The 22,937-nt window shown below is 42.3% G+C and overlaps 1 protein-coding gene across 5 annotated transcripts in view; it reads right to left on the bottom strand.

The window, feature by feature from the left end:
• Positions 1-10,806: 10,806 nt before the first annotated feature.
• Positions 10,807-22,937, bottom strand: part of LOC122540918 (synaptic vesicle glycoprotein 2B-like) — a 199,233-nt gene continuing 187,102 nt past the window's right edge. For all 5 annotated transcript variants that reach the window (XM_043677219.1, XM_043677216.1, XM_043677217.1 and 2 more), the window contains exons 12-13: positions 15,732-15,891; positions 10,807-14,293 (exon numbers count right to left, since the gene is read on the bottom strand). In XM_043677219.1, the coding sequence (XP_043533154.1) occupies positions 14,110-14,293; positions 15,732-15,891 (344 nt within the window). In that variant the 3' untranslated portion in view covers positions 10,807-14,109. The remainder of the gene's footprint in view (positions 14,294-15,731; positions 15,892-22,937) is intronic.

Raw genomic sequence — 22,937 nt, 5'->3', positions numbered from 1 at the left:
AAGCAAATAACTCTGCAAGAAGAAAACACAGAGCAAAACAGGAGGAAATCTAACAATCTGAAATTGTTGAACTCAGTCCAGAAAGTGTAGTCAAGATTAGAGTGGTACTGGAAAAGCACAGCAGGTAGGCAGCATCCAAGGAGCAGGAAAATCGATGTTTCGGGCTGATGAAGGACTTTTGCCAGAAACGTCAATTTTCCTGCTCCTCGGATACTGCCTACCTGCTGTGCTTTTCCAGCACCACTCTAAGCTTGACTGATCTCCAGCAGCTGCAGTCCTCACTTTCGTCCAGAAAAATGCAGTGTCCAGTTTTAAAGTCATAGAGTCATACAGCACGGAAACAAACACTTCAGTCCAACCAGTCCATGCCAATCATAATCCCAAACTAAACTAGTCCCACCTGCCCACGCTTGGCCCATATCCCTCCCAACATTTCTTATTCATTTACATATTTAAACGTTCTAATTGTACCTGCGTCCACACTTCCTCTGGAAGTTCATTCCACACACCAACTACTCTCTGTGTAAAGAAATTGCCCCTTGTGTCTTTTTAAAATCTTTCTCCTCTCATCTTATCTTGAAATCCCCCACTCTAGTGAAAAGACACCTGCCATTAACCTTATCCATGCCACTCATGATTTTATAAACCTCTATAAGGTCACCTCTCAACCTTCAACACTCCAGTGGAAAGCGTCCCAGCCTATCCAGGCTCTCCTCATAACTCAAACCTTCTATTCCCAGCAACATCCTGGTAAATCTCTTCTAAATCCTCTCCAGCTTAATAATATTTTCCTTATAACAGGGCTGCCTTCCTGAAGCTTGTTTTGAGCTTGATAGGAAGGGAGTAACAGACCAAGAACAGAAAGGTCAGATTGGAAACAAGGGGGGGAAGAATTAAAATGGCGGGCAACAGAAACGCGGGACCTCTGCTGCAAACTAAATGGAAGTGTCCCACAAAGTGATCACTCAATCTGCATTTCATCTGCCCTTTGTAGCAGTGACCACATTATAAGCAGTAAGGGACATCGAAGGAAGGTGTTCTGAAAGACAACAAGGGAAGAGAATCTGCACTGCATTTCTCAAAATGTCCATGGTGGAGTTGGGAAAAATACATCAGAACCAAGCAGATGGATGATGGGACAAAAGCAGAAGCTGCTGGAAAAGCTCGGCGGGTCTGACAGCATCTGTGAAGAAAAATCAGAGTTAACGTTTCGGGTCCGGTGACCCTTCCTCAGAACCAGATGGATGATGGGCTTTAGGGAATGAACCTTTTTTCATAATTTCTTTGTTTACATCAAGCATTCCTCCATCAGTCACAGCACAGGTAGAAAACCCTTCACTGGTTTCAGCTGGAGAAGTTATTTTTAACTCATTTATGAGATGTGGATGTCTGGGCCAACATTTATAGCCCATCTCTAATTGACACTTGAAGTGACTGGCTTGTTGGAGCTATCTCCAAGGCAAGTGAAGACTAAGGGCACTTGTAGGCCAAGCCAAGTAAGGATGGCCGATCTCCTTCCCGAACAGATGTTTGTGAACAAGTTGGGTCTTTACAACAATCACAATTAGGCCAGTGTGTTTTTTAATTCCAGATATGCATTGATTCAAGTTTCGCTGTCTACCTTGTTGAGATTTGACCCATGTCCCCACAGCACTCATCTGAGTCTCTGCATGACTATACTAATGACAATACTACTGTGATGTCACTGCCTCACCATGTGTGCAGCGTCCACGTGTGTTTAGATTTCCACTTTGCTGTGACTGGGATTTCGGTGAGTGTGCTAAGTGATGCTCTGGATTTGTTATGTAGTGATGTTCAGTGTTTATAGCACAGGAAGGGGCTATTTGGTCCATTGTGTCCATGCTGGTAATCAAGCACCATTTTTAGTCCCATTTCCCAGATGTCGCCTTACATGCTATGGCATTTCAAATGATCATCTAAATACTTCTTAAATGTTAGAAGTCACACAACTCCAGGTTATAGTCCAACAGGTTTATTTGAAATCACAAGCTTTCGGAGCGCTGCTCCTTCGTCAGGTGAAAGCAAAGCTCCAAAAGCTTGTGATTTCAAATCAACCTATTGGACTACAGACTGGTATGACTTCTGACTGATGAAGGACTTTTGCCCAAAACATTGATTCTCCTGCTGCTTAGATGTTGCCTGAACTGCTGTGCTTTTCCAGCACCCTACTCTTGACACTAATCTCCAGCATCTGCAGTCCTCACTTTTGCATTTGTCCACCGCAGTCCAACCCCAGCACCTCCACATCATTCTTAAATGTTGTGATGACTCCTGCCTCAACACCCTTTCAGGCAGTGAGTTCCAGATACTCATCCTCCTCTGGGTGAAAACATCCTTTCTTAAAATCCCACCTACGCTTCACCTGGTTTGTCTTGGTTCAGGTAATCGCATTCTGACCATGGCCAAACAATGTTGTAGGTGGAAGAGCATGTCTCCTGCAAATGGATTGAAGGGATTGCTGTAATCATTGTCACCTCATCTCAGACATTATCGGGGAGTGCCCACCAGCAGAGGAGCAGCTGCCCTGTGGCTATTTAACAGTTGCTCGCCCTTTAATAGACTTGGGGCAGGACAACTGCCCTTCAGCGACAGGATAGAACAAAGAGAACAAAGAATATTTACAGTCCAGGAACAGGTCCTTCGGCCTTCCAAGCCTGAGCCAATCCAAATGTACTGTCTAAACCTGTCGGTCAATTCCTAAGCATCTGTATCCCTCTGCTCCCCACCTACTCATGCATCTGTCCAGACGCATCTTAAATGAGTCTAGATTAGAGTGGTGCTGGAAAAGCACAGCAGATCAGGCAGCATCCAGGGAGCGGGAAAATTGACGTTTCAGGCAAAAGCCCTTCACCAGGAATAGAGCATCTTAAATGAATCTACCGTGCCTGCCTCGACCACCTCTGCTGGCAACACGTTCCAAACGCTCACCACCCTGTGTGTGTATCCCCCTTAAGCTTTCCACCTCTAACCTTGAAAGCGTGACCTCTCATTATTGAATCCTTCCCCCGGGAAAAAGCTTGTCTCTATCCACCCTGTCTATACCCTTCATGATTTTATAAACCTCAATCAGGTCCCCCCTCAATCTTCTTTTTTCTAATGAAAATAAACCCAATATATTCAACCTTTCTTCATAACTAGCACCTTCCATACCAGGCAACATCCTCGTAAACCTTCTCTGCACCCTCTCTAAAGCGTCCACATCCTTCTGGTAATGTGGCGACCAGAACTGTACACTATTATAAGAGCGGCCGAACCAATGTCTTGTACGTTTTTTTTCTTTTTTTCTTCTTTGGCAAGTCGTGTTAAAATTGTACAAGGATATCCTGCATCACAAAGCTGCTGAATCAAAACTCTCCATTACTCCAAGCCCAGAAAAGTCATGAGCTTCTAGCCTAAAATGGGCAATTTTCTGGAGCGGGTGCAGGGTGGTCTCATGTACCAAGCTGGGAGGCCCTGGCAAGAGGGGTGGGTGCTAAGGTCTCCCAGAGAGCAAGATAAACAGAGGATTCATCAAAGACTGTTGAACTTTTAACTTATTCCTTTATTTTCCTAGTTTAAATTACAAAAGTCTTTAAGTACTACCTTATTTCTTTATTTTCCTACTTTTTCCATTAATTAAGTCTGTTTCTCTTACTACTTTCTCCCTAAGTTTCTTTGTACCAAGGGATCTTAGTACCCAAGATGGCACCATGTGTGGTGATTTTATACACTGTTCACTGGACTGCTATACTTCTGTACTTGAGTACACGTGACAATAAAAATCTAAAATCTAAAAATAAATATGGAGAGGTAACATGGTGGCTCTCTCACAGCACAAGAGACCAGGGTTTGATTCCAGCCTTGGGTGACTGTCTGTGTGGCATTTGCACATGCTCCATGTGTCTGCAGGGGTTTCCTCCAGTTGCTCCGGTTTCCTCCCACAGACCATAGATGTGCAGGTTAGGTGGGTTGGTCAATCAATTGGTCATGCTAAACTGTACCATAGTGTCCTGGGTTTTTGATTAGGTTCGATTCCCTACAGTGTGGAAACAAGCCCTTGGCCCAACAAGTCCACACCGACCCTCCGAAGAACAACCCACCCAGACCCATTTCCCTCTGACTAATACACCTCACACTATGGGCAATTTTGCATAGCCAGTTCACCTAACCTGGACTGTGGAAGGACACCCACACAGACACGGAGAGAATGTTCAAACTCCACACAGACAGTCACCCAAGGCTGGAATTGAACCTGAGTCCCTGATGTTGTAAGGCATCAGTGCTAACTACTGAGCCACCATGCCGGCCCTGGGTTATGCAGGTTAGGTGGGTTCACCATGGGAAATGCAAGGTTACATGGATGGGTCTGGGTGGAATGCTCTTCATGGAATCCTTACAATGTAGAAGCTTCTACATTCTAAGGATTCTATGATAATCCCTTTGCAAAATGAAATTGAGCTGAATGTCAGATCAAGGGGCAATGATTTTCAGGGACTTCTAAATGGAGAAAAATACCCAGTTCTCTCATCCTGTACTTTCAAAGCAAACACGTATGTTGACTCTGCATCCCTCTAAGAGACAGTGTTCTCCCAAATAAGGATAATTAAGTTTAAGTGTCACACCCACCTCACAGATACCCATTTGACGGACTGTATACAATTCACAATCTCAAGCTGAAATCTAGGTTTCAAATCACTGGCAGATAATGTGCAGTTATAGGAATATAGGAATCAGACTGAGACTTGGTGAATAGAGGACAAAATAGAACATTATATGGACTTGCTTTTAGGCTCGTATAACATTAAAAACAAACTATTTATTCACTATTTTCTTTGGGGTAGATCCTATGTTCCACTTAAATTCACAATGTGATCTTGTGCTGAAAAAGTTTGGAGACTACTGACATCACACACAGTCAGTAGACAAGTAGGAACATCACTATTCGCAAGATCCCCTTCAAGTTATTCACCATCCTGGCATTGAAATACATCATCGTTCCATCACTGTTGTTGGCTCAGAATACTGGAATTCCCTCCCTAACGGCACTGTGGGTGTACCTGCTGCACTTCCAGAAGACAGTTTACCACCACCTTCTCAAGGGCAATTAAGGTTAGGCAGTAAATGTTGGTCTGAACAGCGATTCCACAAGCCTGAGAATGGATTCGAAAAATCTCTGCAGAGCACATTCTTAAGATGGAATTTGTGGGATGCACACGAGACCCTACTAATTACCTATTACTAGATGCCACTGTGATTGCGTCAAACCTGGCCCAGTTCGCAGTGTGGCACTGGAGTTGGATTGGAGCAGAGATGGTTGGGTCATTCCATTCCTGGAGGCCTACATAATCAATTGAGCTGATACCAGCTAATGAAAAGAACAACATAGTATTAACAGGGCAGATACAGGCCATTTGACCTTATATAAACATGAGCATCGTGCCACCCTAGTGTATCTAACTTGATCAGAATGTCCATTGAGTCCCAGAGCACAATGGTAATGGCCCCATTTCTGGACTAGAACAGCCAGCTTCAAATCTCACCTGCTCCAGAGATGTGTTGGAACAGATTGATTAAAAAAATCTATCCTCATGTTCCTTTATCCTCATGTATTTATCTCACTTCCTCTTAATAGATCTGTTATTTTCCTTAGCTATTCTGTGAGTTAGGAAATTCGAGATTCTATTCACTCTCTTGGTAAAGAACTTTTCCCTGAATTCTTTATTGGAATTATTAGTGACCATCCAATGTTTATGACCCCTAAATAATTTGCCTGCTTTACCCAGTGTTATAATCATTGTCATAACCATAAACCAAACCAACGTGAGTCTTTTTCCATCTAATCAATCAACCAATGGGTGCCATAAGGGTTAAATAGGATAATATCAAATAGGAGTGTACTTGTTTCGTTTGGAGCTGGATAAAGGAAGTCATTAGGTCCAAGTCAGTCTGGTTCTCTTTAGTTACATTGACCATTCATTCTATAAATTCGTCAAGGTGATTTGAGAATTCAATGCTCCTTGTGAAAATACAGCAAGCTGATTATAGTCACATAGCTTGAACAGAATCAATGTTATTCAGGTCTTTCAGTGTTGTTGCTTGGCTGTGGGGTGCCTCACAGTTTCACCTGACATGCCTTTGCCTGACACCTTCTTCAGCATTGGGTACCAATACCGATGAGGAGCAGGCACATTTGCTGATATTTCACTCCCCTGATAGGATGTGTGGGTGAGGGGTAGTATAGACAATTATAAAGGTTCTATAGTGGATGGTATCAGATAACTCAAATCCCTCCAGAATAAAACCAGGGATCATTTCCTCTATGTATCATATTACACCTTCTGGCACAAACCTTTACCCAACTGAACACTGAGCAAACCATGAAACACATGTATAGACATGTTTCATGGCTTTATATACACTAAGTAAAGACCAGGACTAGGCCAAGTATGTTCAGATAGTAGGGAATTGTGAGGAGGACATGATATTGAGGGTAGGGGGTTTGCAACTAAACCGAAGCATGTAGTTGCACTTAAAACCCCATTCTAAAGTGATTAAAATCTGTCCGTATTTTATCTTACCATTAAAACTCCCAAATTCACATTTAGAAAGGCAAGATCCTATGAAAATTTGCCATGGTATTCATCATATTCCCCTGCTCCCACTACAGTATCACCACTGGTTGGAGGATTATATACATGTTATTTAATCTTATTTAACTGCTGATCAATCTACATGTTTACATCAGTGATTATCATTATAAACTCAAACTTGGGAAAACGTTTGAGAGGGACTGCATATGAATGTTCGAATTTTCGCACATATTTCAAATGACATTCAGGTAGCATTAGAAGTAATTGTTTTCTTTTAATATTACACAAAAGAAACAAATCAAACTCTGATTGTCAGCACTGGTCTCCAATTATCAAGGACAGACAAGCTGGTAGAAAAATAATTGTTAGTTAAGACTATGGTCAAATGCTCACCCAAATAAAACATGAAAACTAATTTTTTTTTATTTTCACCTTGGACATGTAGATACGCCATTTTTTATTTACAATTAACATACAGCACCATAAGGTTGCTAAACTAACATCCATTAAATGTGACGTGAAAGTTGACACCGGCAGTTACAAGACATCTATCACAAATAAAGCTTTTGCTTTCACCTAAAGACTAAACATAGAAGATTCTGACTGAAGTGTGAAAATCGAAAAGAAAACGTTATTGCCTTTTATCAGAATAAATAATTTTATAAAATGTTACTTCTTTTCATGAGGTGGTGTGTCCAGTAGTGAATCTTTTGAAGTAGGTAGTCTCTAAAACAGAATTAAAGCAATCACTTGCCTTAGAACCAGCGGCATGCACTTCTCTCAATGAATATAAATTGTACATTTTTATACTGCGTGAATGTTTGTCAATATGTGAATGGCTAAGCAGCATGCACATTTAGACAATACACAGACATTATTTTCTTTTTACATTTTATAACCCATATACAGTCAATTAATACTGAACTCCTGTTTGTCATAATGGTATAACAGTTTAAGCTAACAGTGTAAATTTAGATGTATGTAAGCTGTGTCCCATTGCTTTCCAGTGAAGAGTCCATGTTCTAGTTGGCTGTGTGGGTAATTTATTTTTCTGCTTTCTTTATTGATCCAGCAGTTCACAGAAAACCTCAGAGTTGGATGAGACTGTGGAGTTGATTTTTCAGCTTGCAGCCCACATATGAAACTGGTAACTTGGCCAATTTCCATCTGCGGTTATTTAATCTTATATAACTGCTGATCAATCGGTGTACATGTTTGCCTTCCTGCTGCTGCCTCTGTGTAAAAGACTTATTCAGTTTTATCTTAAAGATACCTCCTTCTGGGTATACAATTTCAAGAACCAAACAGCATCATTGATGTTTCCTTACAAACTTGCTGAATACATCTGATCTTCGTGCTTAGATCTACCTCTGTCTGTTATCAAATCAAAATCCAGCAGCTAAAGTTCAAGCTTACAATCGTATAACACAGAAGGAGACCATTCAGCCCATCCTCTCCATGTGAGCTTTGGCCTGGCTTTCCCAATGCAAGAATTCTAATCCTACAATAGAAGATGCCAAGATTTTCTTCTATTCCCTCTGACCTCCTCTTCGGAAGTTGATTCTTACTGGGATACGGTTCCATCATTACCACTATCTCCTCAGTTTTCCAGTTCCATGGGAACATCAACAACAGGCAAGGACAACTGAGTACTAGTGAGAGACTTGTGATATCACAGTTAAGCCTCAATTTATCCTCATGTGATATCTTCCCAGTTTCCAACATGGGTCACCAAAATGTAAACAGAATTGGAAACTTTATCTGTTACTTTCTTTCCATATCCAAATGGCATTGCGACTAATTACAGCATCCTTATTCCCAATTCAGCTGCTCTCACCTGAGCTCGGGACCTTGTGGGCTTTATGTCCTAGATCTTATCTAACTTTTGACAAACAGATATTTATAATTAATTTCTAACAAACGTCCCTCTAACTCTTAATCTATGTTGAATCCTATTTAAAAGCTGGTAAAGATAAAGTCATCACAGTCCCAAGGGACTGCTCTCTCATCAGAGAGAGATGACTGTTGGTCATGTTAACCTGAGTGTCTCCACACCTCAGACAAGGGAAAAGGCTGAGAAGGTGGGACCTTCACCTCAAACGGGCTGCAGGGTCACTCTGCATTGCAAACCAGCTGTCCAGCCAACTGAGAGAATCCCCAACACAAACACTCCTGCAAAGCTAGCACCTAATTATAACAAAATTGTACCCATCTCTAAAAGGAGTATGAACGGAATAGAATCTCGGAAATGTGAATCAGAAATAGAAATTGTTGGGAATTCATTCAAGATCAATGAATATGCAAAAGAGAAAAATAAAATGGGGTAACATGTCACAAGTCTGTTTTGAATAAACATGGATTCCTTATCTTTGAGAAATGATTTTTTGACGTCTACGAGATTCTAAATGGGATAGGAAAGCTAAACTTGGAAAATTATGTTATGTCGAATCATCGGAATAGGATGAGAGGTTCACAGGCCAAAAATAATTTAATGCCATCTTTGAGACTGAAATGATAACTTTTGGTTTTCTCCTTAAAAGGCGATCAGCGCTTGGGAATAACTGCAGATAAAACCCTCAACTTGTTTCAGAACTAAAGGAATGCTGTCCGGAGTCACTGTGTTTGGATGAGCTGAAATGGAATAAATGGCTTTCGCCTTCTGTAATGAAGGTGTGTAGATTCTTCATTGAAATTGCATGGATCTTCCTTTCATCTGTTGTTTAGGTGAGATGTCAAACTGAGCCCACTGTCCTTTCAGCTGGGTGTAAAAGATCTCTCAGCACTACTTTCAAGGAGAGCAGGACATTCTCCATGGAGTCCTGGCCCACAGTTATCCCACAGCAGATTAAAGTGGATTATCAAGTGATTATCTGACTGTTGTTTGCCAGAGTTTACAGAGTGAAATTGTCTACTACACTCTCCTGTAACAATAGGGGCTACACTTCAAATTAATTCATTGTTTCAAAGCACATTGGTATATCCTCAGGTCTTGAAAGTGTGCTATATAAATGCAAGTCTTTCTTAACCAGAAGTGGAGGTAATTACTGCCATGCATTTCCAGCACAAAAAAAATGCTCTGTCTTGGGTTACTGACGTTTTTTTTCTGCTGTACTTATTCCTGAGACATCGGGAAACCTGGAATCTGTAAATACACTGAAAATCCAAGGTTTAAGGAGCAATTCAACCTCACTCACCAACAGGAAAACATTTGGTGATGCTTGTGTTTGAATTGAGATTGTTAAATATTAATGGCTTATAAATGATAAATGGCTTTTCTGTATTATTCAAAAGTGGGATATTCCTTGTCAAGATGTAATTGTTCAAATGAATTATACTGCACGGTTGGCTCTCAGCATCTAGCAACAACACTGGAACGAACTTTCCAATTTCAAATTTATAATCATTTTTAGACTGATACATTGTAGAAAACATTTGCAGGGCTGACAGGAAAGAGATGAAGGAGTGGGTCAGATTGGATAGCTTTTCAAAGAGCTAGAGGGCTGAATGGCCTCTTTCTATGCAGTACATTGCAGATTGTGTTTTGCTTCCTTTCTGTTCTTGTCAAGGCGAGCAATTAAAAAGTTCTACTTTTGTATTCCATAAGCCCCAAACACTGGCTGAATAAAACATTCTTCACTCCTTTTCAGAGAGCTTGTTGCCCCTGGGTGAGTGATCTCAAAAAGCACATCTTTCAGCTAAGGGGGTCCATCGATCTGGCTTGAGGTGAGGAGGAACCTCTTCACTCAGGAAATGGTAAATTGTTGAAATAGTCAACCCCAGATACTCCACTATTGAGTTCAAGATCGAGTTCAACGGAATCTTGAACTGTCAGGAAAACATGGAAAATAGGTGCAGGAATGGGCCATTTGACCCTTCGAGTCTGCAGCACCATTTAATATGATCATGGCTGATCATGCAATCGTGGCATCCCACTCCCATTTTCTCTCCATACCCCTTGATCCCTTTAGCCGCAAGGACCAGATCCAGCTCCCTCTTGAATATATCTAATGAACTGGCTCCAACAGCTTCCTGTGAGAGAGAATTCCACAGGTTCACAGCTCTCTGACTGTGACCCCTACTGCTGGACATCCCCAACATCAGGAACAATCTTCCCGTATCGAGTCTTTCCTGTCACATCTGGATTTTATATGTTTCAATGAGATCCCCCCCCCCCATCTCATTCTTCTAAATTCCAGGGAGTACAAGCCCAGTTGATCCAGTCTTTCCTCATATGTCAGTCCTGCTATCCCGGGAATCAGTCTGGTGAACCTTTGCTGGACTCCGTCAATATCAAGAAGGATGGAGGAAGCAAGTAGGAATGTGGAGTTGTGCTATAAGACCAGCTGTAATCACCTGGAACCTCCTCAGCTCCCTGCCCTAGGGAGTCAAAGGCACTAAGTCCAACACAACCTGAGAGACTTCTTGTTCATCCCTTGGACCCGTTACGAATGGAGCTCCTCCTGCCACTCCAAACCCCACAGAACATCCCGCCCACACAGCTTTCAAAAACCACCTTTCTCAGACTCTCTCTCTGCCATCCTACTTTTAGACCGTGCATTCGTACCTCTGCAGCACTCACTATTGGCCTTCATGTAGAATGCATTCAGACAAGCTCCTGTTACTGAGCAAGGGTGGGTCATGTTTGTAGAGGATTTGAACAATCTACCTGCAGTCTGGATTCAGAAAGGGTTATAATAGTTTAGTCTCAGGTCAATAATGTTATGTTACAGTGTAATCCCATAGCTGTAGCACACATTCACTGTCTGCTAAATTGTTAGCTCATTTGTTGAGATGGGTAATATTACTAGACTAGCAATCCAAAGACATGAACCAAAGCTTTGGAGATGTAGGTTTCAAATGTAGCTGGTGCTATTTCAGTTTCAAACGAGTAACAAAAAATATTACTGGATCACTCTGGAATCATTGCTGGTTACGATGACGGTGAGTACAAAACCACCATCGATCATCATTTTAAAAGTATCAACCAGCTCAGGAACATCCTTTATAGGAGGAAATCACCTGCTGTCCTTACCTGCCCTGATCTATATGTGATTCCATGCCCACAGCCAAGTCCAAAATGGGTGAGTAAGTCACTTAGGGTGTACATCATGAAAAATGTTTTAAAAATTAGTTTCATGCCGCATTATATCTCTTCGAGCAATAATGCAGTATGTACTGATCAATATCAGAATCACAGAATTGTTACACTGTAGAAGCAGGCCATTCAGCCTTACTCTGGTTCTACTAACTACTGATTGAATGATAATGAGATTGCAACATTTCATGCAACATTAAATTGATTAAAGAAACAATTTGAAACTGCTCACATTTTGGATATTATAACCTCCTTTCTATTTTGCTACCATTACTTAGTCCCTCCATTTAGGATCGATGGGTACCATTTTCTGCATCGCAGAAGCTAAGTAGGTTGATTCTAAAACTGCCTTAAGAACTGCCTAAATGTTATTCTCTTTTTTGTCACCAGATTCATGCACATTAAGGTGAAGCATGTTGCAGCAGGTTAGATGGAGAGTAACCGTGCTCTAAGCCAATGTGATTCCATTCATTCCCCGTTAACATCAGTGATGTTTCTTCATGACAGTTCGGAACCACATCTACAGGCTTACTGCACACACGTTCACTGGAACATTGTCTTTTTATTTTATACATTAATTTCCAGGATATGGACAAGACTGACATTTCTTGTCCAAAGTTACTTGCCTTTGTGCACCTGTGTGCTTATTTCCTTGAGCCACTCAGAGGGCTGTTTCATTGGCATGGGACTGGATTCACATATTGTCACGGGCTGGACTGAGTAAAAGTGATGGTCTTCCTTCCCTTAATCATTTACTACATTACAAGAGTGACTGTTTTCAAAACCTGGCGAGCATGTTCCTTGGGAGTCCTGAGGTTGTGAAGGGTGCTGTGGAAAGTCAGGATTTCTTTGTGAACCAACCCCTTTGTTTCTCTTAGCTCCAAATATTCTTAAACCAAATTTAAATTTCTATAGGATTTGAACCCATATCCTCTGAAAGATGAGTTGGAGCCTCTGGATTACTAGTCTAGTGTTATAACCACAATGTTTACCACACCCCACGGCCAAGCTCATTTCATACAGACAGCAGGCAAAGGAAAACTGCATTCCATCGATTTCATTGCAATTAATGACCGATCTGCAAGCTGAAGTACCAAGCCAGCCAACTCACTGAGCTACCCAGCTACCTTTGTAAAGGCCCTCTGTTGCAGTACATGAATCAACAATATTAAACAGAATCAACTGAGGTCTCAACGTTTCCCTTCTCGAATTGACCCATGCTCAGGTAAGGATCTCATGCTCAAGATCCTGAGCTAGGTCCAACAGTGGAACCAATGAACTTTCAATGGTGATGGTGGAAGAGCTAGGAACAGCAGCTGCTTCCAGGTGGAGGAAGCTTTTTGAAGAGGATTCTTCTTTTCTTTACTTACGCGTGAAGAAGGCGATGGGGAGACCGCCTCACACATTCCTTTCCCTCATCGTTTTGACCATTGAAATTGAAAATGGGAGGCAATTATCAGTGACTGAACAGGAAAGATTGGAGGCACAGAGAAATAAGCAGAGAATCTGCCTTAGGTAGATCACTACTGGACCCCTTGATTTGAGTGACCAGTAAACCTGTTTTTTCTTCAGTGCTTTGGAAGTCGGAGGACATGGGGAGAATTCCCTGTTGATGCCATGCAACATTTCTACTTGAGAAGTAGACAAAGATCTGGAATAAGGTTTCTTTCAAAGGAGAGCATTCTGTATGTGTTTTAACCCCCCAGCTAAAATTGCTTTCAACTGAACCATGCTAACACTGATTACCCTTCGTATGGCAACTGGAGCAAGGGGAGTAATAAATTACCTTTGACCCTGTGAATTACAGGCAATTTGACAATTCTTCAAGCTTCAGTCCACCCATCATGCTGAGACAAGAAGTTCCCATTAATACAGCTTTGCTGAAGCTGAAATCAGGAGAGAACAGTCAGAACGTTGATTGAACGCGGCCCTTTTAAATGTACAAGAACTATTTCACCAAAGTCAATAATAGCACAATCGCGATAGTGATGGTGCTAGTTCATAGTTTGCACCAGATTCAGGAAGCTCCCCAGCAAAACCTTACAAAATTAGCATGAAGTAGCCCGGATGAAATTTCCTAAAAGTTGGTATCGGACTTTTTATAGAGAGAATACCCAATTATAAGGAAGTATGTATGGTTAGCAGAAGATCTACAACAGCAAGTTACCAGGAAATTGCAGTGCGCAAATGAGAACACTTCCAATAGTTTCCAACTTTCCCCATCTCAGCCTGTGGGGTAGGTGCACAGAACAATTTCTGAAAGTAGGTGGTAACTAGCTATGTGAAAGCTTGGTGTGGGTACACAGAGCACAAGTGAGTCCAGTCACAGAAAGCACAGATGGTAGAGTGGATGTTTTAGGCTATAAGGACAGTGGTTAGCAGCTGTGCGTATTACTGTGAGTCCAGAAGTGCTTGGAGAGCCCATCACATCAGAACCTGCTCCCGGGTTTCAGGAAGTCGGAGACCAAGCAGGGCACCTCCTACTAATGCAATGGAAGCCAGCAGGACAGGAACCACCTTTGTTATCTCCACAAATGAGGCAAATATTGATATACCAAGTATGGCAGCAAACTTGGACAGTCCATTCAGAATTCCAAATGCAGTTGCCCTATAGAAAGAAAGATAGATTTAAATCTTCACCAATCACAGCAAAATACATTTGACAGATAATGTTCTTATGAAAGTCTTGTGGTGCAGTTGTAGTGTCCCTACCTCTGTGCTAGTAACTCTGGGTTCAAGGACCCTGCCAGGGCTTGTTGGCCATGGATATGTGTATTTGTAATGTGACCAGACAGTTTGATTTGTCAGCCTATAACTCTTTCCAATACACCTGATGGTAGGTGAGGAAATACAGAGAAGTCCCTTGGTCAGCCATCCTGCAGAAGGCTAGAGCAAACCATTACCCATGAGCATAGACCAATTCAATCAAAGTCCATGGCCCACTCCTTGGAAATGAGGATGGAGAACAGACGATCAAACAGCAATACAGATGTTCCAATTACTATGGAGACCATATATAAGACATATGAAGTGACTCCTCAAAATGTGCTCTCACTGTGGTTAAGCACTTTAGAAAGACTGTGCTGTTTGAACTTCAAGCTTTATTTCTTTATTTTCTACTTAAAACTAAGAAGGTACCACTGTGGTATAATATTTGCAATGTTTAACTTTTAACTTTGCTCTTTCTTTCTACCTTGTTCTTAAGATTCTGTCCCTAGATACTTGTACCTAATATGTGGCCTTGTGTGGTCTGCTCCTGTACATTTGTACTTGATACATGTGACAATAAAATCAAAACCAAATCAGATAACATAATGATAACTTGCAGGTTTAGATTAGATTAGATTACTTACAGTGTGGAAACAGGCCCTTCGGCCCAACAAGTCCACACCGACCCGCCGAAGCGCAACCCACCCATACCCCTACATTTACCCTTTATTACCTAACACTAAGGGCAATTTAGCATGGCCAATTCACCTGGCCCTGCACATCTTTGTGACTGTGGGAGGAAACCGGAGCACTCGGAGGAAACCCACGCAGACACGGGGAGAACGTGCAAACTCCACACAGTCAGTCGCCTGAGTCGGGAATTGAACCTGGGTCTCTGGCGCTGTGAGGCAGCAGTGCTAACCACTGTGCCACCGTGCCGCCCACAGTTGATGACATTAATTTTCAAAATGTTGACAGATAAGTCAGGGAAGTTCAGAGAAGGAAAGACCCTAAGCTGTTTTGATAAAATTAATTATGCAATGTCTTTTCCAGATCTTTGATTGATGGAAAAGAAATGGGAGCTCCATGAAGAGCAGTTTCAAAGGAGCTTTGCTATCCTATATCTCACTCTAACTAGGCTGAGGGAGTATTTGATACTGACACAGTGTGCCTTGAAAGACAAAAGCATTGTTTAACCCAGCACTAATTCCCCTCACCTTGAGCAGAGCATTGACAACATGAAACATGTTGCAAAGCAGTAAGGTTTTATGATGCCTGTGTGTCCTTGATGAACCAACACATATGCTGCAAACGTATGGGAAAGGATTCAGACCTACCTTTTATCTGTGGAATAGAGTTCCACTGTGATCACATCCAATGCATTCCAGGCTGCTATACTGACACCACAGAACAGACACTGCATTCCAATCATGGCTGACTCACTGTTGCCAAAAAACAGGAAGAAGCAAGTAATGGTCGACAACAGCATGGATCCACCTTTAAGACAAAATTAAACAAGAGTTGCCACATTATAACACTCACTGCCTTCAATCACTGTGGAAGGCAATTTGAGACATTTTGATAGGACAAGGCTTTGGTTATCTGTCTACCAATCATTTCATTGACTATGATGTGAAGGAGCCAGTGTTGGACTGAGGTGTACAAAGTTAAAAATCACACAACACCAGGTTATAGTCCAACAGGTTTATTTGGAAGCACTAGCTTTCGGAGCACTGCTCCTTCTTCAGGTGGTTCATTAGGACAACCACCCAATGAGGGAGCAGCACTCCTAAAGCTAGTGTTTCCAAATAAACCTGTTCGACTATAATCTGGTGTTGTGTGATTTTTTTACTAATTTCATTGACTAAGCATTTATGCCTCTCTCCTTCATTAGCTTTTGCCCCCTCCCTGAGAAACTCTTTGAACTGAAGGGCTATGTTTAAATGTCAGTTGTTGTCAGGCCAGATAGCAGCTTCCAGTTCCCCAAAATACATTGAGAAATGCAGAAGTTCTTCAGATAATAAGCATAGCTATTTCAACCAATTAATCTTGACAAATAATGCTTGGAGTCATCAAACTGAAAGTAAACTATTTCAACAGCATTGACTAAAAGCTGTATTTCTGCTCCATTTTGAGCACACTTAAAGGAAAACTGCAATCACAACCGAAAACTAGGTTCAGTTAGCTCAGTTGGCTGTGTAGCTGATTTATAATACAGCGTGAAGCCAACAATTCAGGTTGAATTCCTGCATCTTCTCAACCTCTTCCCCTTGCTTGACCCTCAGGTTAAAACACCATCTTCCAATTGGGGTGCAACACCATATGTCGTCTTTCTCTTGTGGTACCATCCTGACTATGGAGACACCAGAGGGAGCTGTGTTCTCAGAGTAGAATATCAACACAACATTTGTCATGTGGAAAAGAGGAATATTGATGCAGGAATTGGTCATTCAGCCCTTCAAACCTGTCCCCCAGAAGCACTGGGCTGCCTATTGGCACCTAGTGGCTGTACATTCAGATCAGGCAAGAAGAGAGGTCTTAAACTAATCCGAGGTAATGTGATCATCTCTTTCAAAGAGTCACTACCTTCGGAAAGAAACTACCTGCAAGCCTCCTTGTTCATACAGCAGTCCCCTTGTACCCGCGGGGGATATTTTCCAGGATGTGCCATGGAAGTCCAGAAATGCGGATAGGAGCGAATCCATTCATTTCAATGGGAAATATACCTTCCCAGCAGTTCCTGGTTCCTGGTTCCCTATAATATGTTCGGGGTGCAGTAATCTGCGGGTAACTGAAACTGTGGAAAACGATTCCGTGGATGGAGGTGGGGGGTGGGGGGTTGGGGGGGTTTCCCTGTATTAGAAAATGCAAACTGGTGAAGTAGATCATCTAATCTTACAAGATCGTTAATGGACTTGATGTTTCTCACTCTCGGAGAGTCTAGGACCAGGGAGTATAATCACAGTGTATGATGTTGCTCCGTTCAGATAGAGATGAGAAGGTATTTCTTCTCTTACATGGTAGTAAATTTGTGGAATTCTCTCCTGCGGAGGGCTCTAAAGACTGGGCCATTAAGTATATTCAAGGCTGACAGAGGTAGATTTTTAATTTGTAAGAGAATCAAGGACAATGGGAGATAAAGCAGGAAAGTGGAGTTGAGTATCATCAGATCAACCATGATCTCCTTGAATAGCAGAGCAGAATCAACAGGCTGAAAGGCCTACTTCTGCTCCTACACATTATAGTGTTATCTTGACAGTTACACGTAACTTTGGGTAACTAATTGTGGCCTTCCAAAAGAGACAAGTTTGGGGAATGCATCCCTCCTGAAAACAATGTCCTTTTAAATCTTTATGTTTTGCTAAGACAGGTTACATAATGCAGTGAAGAGGATTTGGAATTGTTTGCTATGACTATAGTGGACTGTGACAGATGTAAAATAAGCCTACAAGAAGCATTTATTCAAGAACATAAGAAAGAAGTGCAGGACTAACACCCTCAAGTCTTTCCCATCATCAACTTCACTTTCCTGCCCACTTGCCATATTCCTTAAATCCCTGAGAGATTGGAAATCCAGCCTTGAATACACTCCTCTGGTAACAGAAAATTGAAAAGATTCCCAAGCTTCTGGGTGAAGAAATTTCCTCCTCATCTCAATCCTAAAGAACTAACCTAAGTGCTGCTCCTGAAGGTTCCTGAGCCAGGGGCAACATCTCCTGCATACCCTGTCAAACCCCTTCTTAAGCTTCCATGTTTCAATGAGACAAACATTTCTTCTTCATAATTGCAGACAGCAGATCCCCAATTTACTCAACAATTTATCACAGGTCAACCTTCTCATCTCACACCTTCACTGTATCCCCTCCGAAGTAACTATATCCACCCTCAGAGATGGGGCCAAAACTGCCCATCGCACTCCAGGTGTGATCTCTTAAGTCCAATACAAGTGTAGAAAGACTTCCATGTTCATGTACCTCACTTGCCTTGGAAGAAAGACGAATGTGCCATTTGCTTTCCTATTCGCTTTATACAAAAGGCCTGGAGCATTGGATAATCGTTTGGTTTTGACCTTAATAATCAAGACGAAGCAGGTGCTCCTATAAATAGATTTTACTGGTCTGTTTTTCTTCCAATATTCTGTTCTTGGAATTGCTGATTCCTGGAAAAATGCAAATTAACACAGGCACCAGCTGGTCTTCTCAAAGAATAGGACCAGCTCGTTTTAGGGATGAGCCTACACAGTGAATGTTGGCAATACGAGGGTTTAACAACTGAATCACCCCCTGTTCCTACGTGACAGTTATGTACCTTCAGCAGTAATCACAGGGCAGTGATCAAGAGCAGGCGTCTACAATGTTCCATCTCTTCCTAGCTCAGGGAAGTGCACAGAAATAATCCTTTGATCAGCTTTTCATCTCTATGCATTTCTCATTAATCCTCTCTCTTCACTGCAGGTTCTAAGAGGCTTAATCAAACCAACGATGCAGACCCAATACCGAATAAGGGAAGTTTAAATGTGGTTGCTCATGGAGAAAGAATTTTGAGCAAAGTACTGGAGGGCATCTGATGTCCATGGAGCAGTTCCCTGGCTTGTGTTGGGTGCTTTCAGGAATGGAGGGGAACAGACAAGGGTGGAGGAGGGTAGAGGATAGGGGTGGAGATAGAGGAGGGGAATAGACAGGGGTATGGGGGAGGAAGGAGTAGACAGAGCTACGGGAGAGGAAGGAGTAGACGGGGTGGAGGAGGAGAGTAGATAGGGTAGAAATGACTGAGGAGAGTAGACAGGGATAGGAGTGGAGGGGAGTAGACAGGAGTAGAAGTGATCAAGGGGAGTAGACAGGGTAGGGATGATTGAGGGGAGTAGACAGGGGTATGGGGGAGAAGAGGAGTAGACAAGATATGGGTGGAGGAGGGGAATAGACAGGGGTGGGAGTGATTGAGGGGTGTAGACAGGGTTATGGAGGGAGGAGGGGTGGAGGAAGGAAGGGAGTTAACAGGTAAGGGTGGAGAAGAGGGGATTGACAGGGGATGGAGTGATTGAGGGAAGTAGACACAGGGGTCGGGCGTGATGGGGTCGGTACTGGCTGGTTACCAAATGGAGGAAAATAAACTCAGAAAATATTCTCCAGGACTCACAGTCAAGATCAGGCAGAGGATAGGGGGCGAGTAGGTTTGCCTATGATAAGACTGACTAAGTGAAAATGGAAAGCCTGTGGTGAATATCAAAGGTCAAACTCACTAACACAGCAAGATAACAAATAGCAGGGTCTATAAATTGGAGCAATTTAAACACAGGAGAAGCCTGCACTCTACAAAGCTGCTATGTATGCACTTAAATAAACATAGATGTTCACTATTTGAATGAAAATGTAACGTAAATGACAGGGCCCACTGTGTAGGACAGCATCAAGGCTGGCAAGTGTAGGACATGGGGGCCTAATGAATATCGGGGACAAAGAATTAAATCAATAACCTTTTTTTGACAAATGACCCACATTAGAAACGACCTTCTCGGTAATCACTCTGAAAGCCACGGAATCCTTTGGCTCCATTAGTGGTCTGTTTAGAGATAAACAGATGAGATGACTCGAGCCCCTCTTGAGTTTAAACTGGGAAGCTGTAGAAGGCAGCTCTCTCGTTGAGTGATTTAAACACCATACGACAAAGCGTGCCTCGTGGGTTTACTACTTTATGTATGTTGGCCATAACTGATCATAAAAGTGACAGGTCTGCCTGACTGAAATTTCTCTCTGGCTTCAGATCTGTTAGGAATTGCAGAAACGAGAAAATCCATTAACTGCCTGAGCTTCATCATGCTTGCCTTAAGCCTATTTCATTACACAGGCAAGGCCATAAAAAAGTGAATTTCTTCTTTAATTGAAGCACAAGGTATTGATCCAGAGTAGTATATCTGCCATTGCTTTTTTCATTTAAACCCCTTTCTTAAATATTTTCAATTAATTTTGCAAGATTTACCTATCAGCTAAAATAGTCCTAATACCAAATCAGAATTGTAGCTCTTGCGATTGGAGATGAGTCTTCTTTGAAAGTTATTTTCTCTCCATAGGTGACCTATTGAACTCCCCCTTACCTGCCCACCTCCTTCTTATAATACCCAAAGTGAGATTCTTCAATACTTTCTAAAATCATTAGGACATCTGTTGTTGAGGAATTCCATGAAAGTCAACTTTAGTCAGAATCCTATCTTCTGCCCAAACCCTCATCTTGCTACATGGTGACAATGGTCGTAGAGCCATTGGACCAGAAACAAGTGGTACAGATCACCATAGTGAAGGCCAGTGACAGTACAGTGCAGTAGATGAAAGCCTTTAAAGGGTCTCCTGGCCACCTGGCCAATCTGCAAAACAACAGTGGCAGCGCTGCAGGAGAATGGCGAACACTCGGCTGAACAATGAATTCTGCTCATCCCTTCACCCCCAACAAACTTTCCCGATCTTACAGGTGCCCAAGCAAACTGCACAAGGACAGGGTCACCAGGAAGTCTGTGGTGTCAACAGAGGTGAAGCACTATCCGCCATTTTACAGCTGAATGATGCGATGAAACTCATTGCATCTTAGTTCCACAGAGTAATGGATACACAATGAATTCCTGATTCCTAAAACTCTTTCAAGGACTGACATGACTTCTCTTTGCCCCCATTGAGAGCAGGTTTTATCAGATTTTCTATCAATACAGAAAGTGCCTTTGACTTAACGTTGCCAGGACATGTGACATGGAGTCCTCCAATTAAAACACTTCATCATTCCTTCAGTTCCAGCCTTAGAACTGCACCCTTTTGTTCACTTACTCCATCCATTGTTTTTCTGTTCATTTATGGGATGAGGGCATTACTGGCCAGGCAGTATTTATTGCCCCGGGGGCAGTTGAGAATCAACCACATGGATGTGGGTCTGGAGTCACAAGTAGGCCAGACCAGGTAAGGATGGCAATTTCTTCCAAAAGTAGAGGGCATAGGTTTAATGTGAGAGGGGAGAGACTTAAAGGGGACTGTAGGGACAGCTTGCTTCATGCAGAGAGTGGTGTATGTATAGAATGAGCTGGTTGGCATGGACGAGTAGGACCAAAGGGTCTGTTTCCATTCTGTACATCTCTAAACAACATGAGTGAACCAGATGGAATTTTCCTGACAATCGACTCACGGTCATCATGAGATTCTGAAATCCAGATTTTTATCAAATTCAAATTCCACCCGGGTCTCCAGGAACGTTTCCTCGGATCTCTGGATTAACAGTCCAGTATTAATACCACTAGGCAGTCACCTCACTCTTAAAAGTACATTCTACTTTTACCTTTTCTAACCCATCCAATTTCATCCAATCCTCCATAACATTCCCTCTGTGATATCCCTTTTTGAAGGTGACAAGCCTCAGTGTAAGTGATGCTGACAGTTCATCACCCTGGCACTGACCCTCAGCCCTTACTGTTCCATTGCTACATTCAGGACTGAAAGAACTTCACTTTGCCGCATCAAGTGGATCTCTGTGACACTCCAGTTGATGCCTTCCCATAGCCTTCAGTCTGCCCTCCCAGAACCTGCGCTCAAAGACCAATCAACACAAACTAGCATTTTAATCACCGAGAGGTTGGCTTTCCCAAGGGGTTCCTCTGTCTCCAAGAAGTTTCATGGGAACTCTGGAGAAACAGGAAATGTAGCAGTGTTTCTCAAGACGTTTCATGGATCTTCTGCTAAACGTCCTTCAGGAGAACTCCCAATTTAATACAGCCTCACATGTTTGAACACAGTTAGATGAAAATGACAGACACATAGAGGCCAGCAACTCCATCAAACCTGTCCCAGATCGTCCACAGTCAAGAATACTTGGCCCAGCTCCTCTTAGAGAAAGGGTAAGCATGCACCATATCACACATAACCAATAATTCATTCCAAAGGCTCAACTATCTCAAGGAAGGGAGAACCATCTGACATCAAAGCTATAAGAAATTGTATAAGGACATACTGACCAACGACACATCGAGCTATTTAATCAGTGATGGGTTAGATTTTAGAAAAAATAATCAGAGGAAGAAAAATAACAGGCACTTAATGTCCCAGCCTGCACAGCCCTTGGTGATGAAGAATTCCACAGATTTACTATCCTCTGAGAGCAACAAAATTCCTCATCTCTGTCTGAAATGGGTGTTCCCAATTATATGTTTCTGGGTGGACCAACACTGCAGCCAGTTCTGGTTCACACTTTAAAAAGGATGTAAGGCTTTCAGGAATGAGTGAGCTCAGTTCGAAGGTTAGATTAGATCAGTGATTCTCAACTGGTTTTTGGCAACAGCCCCCTTAGGAGCTCTTCTCAGGTTCCAGGGCTCCCCTTTTAAACAGGGATACAACACAGACAAATAGACAGAAAGTCATTTATTACTGAACTTCAGGAAACCTTGAACATTCTGACATGCTGGACAAAACTTAAAAAAAAAGACTGTATGAAATTAAACATCTATCAAGCTTAATGCGATCCTTGAGCTTGGTGCTTTTCTGTAAGTTCTGGAAGCTCCAAATGAGGTGTTTCAT

The sequence above is a fragment of the Chiloscyllium plagiosum genome, chromosome 36 (genome assembly GCF_004010195.1).
Source record: "Chiloscyllium plagiosum isolate BGI_BamShark_2017 chromosome 36, ASM401019v2, whole genome shotgun sequence".
Classification (NCBI taxonomy): domain Eukaryota; kingdom Metazoa; phylum Chordata; class Chondrichthyes; order Orectolobiformes; family Hemiscylliidae; genus Chiloscyllium; species Chiloscyllium plagiosum.
Note: the sequence above shows the minus strand (reverse complement) of the source record. Positions and strands in the feature narration are given on the sequence as shown.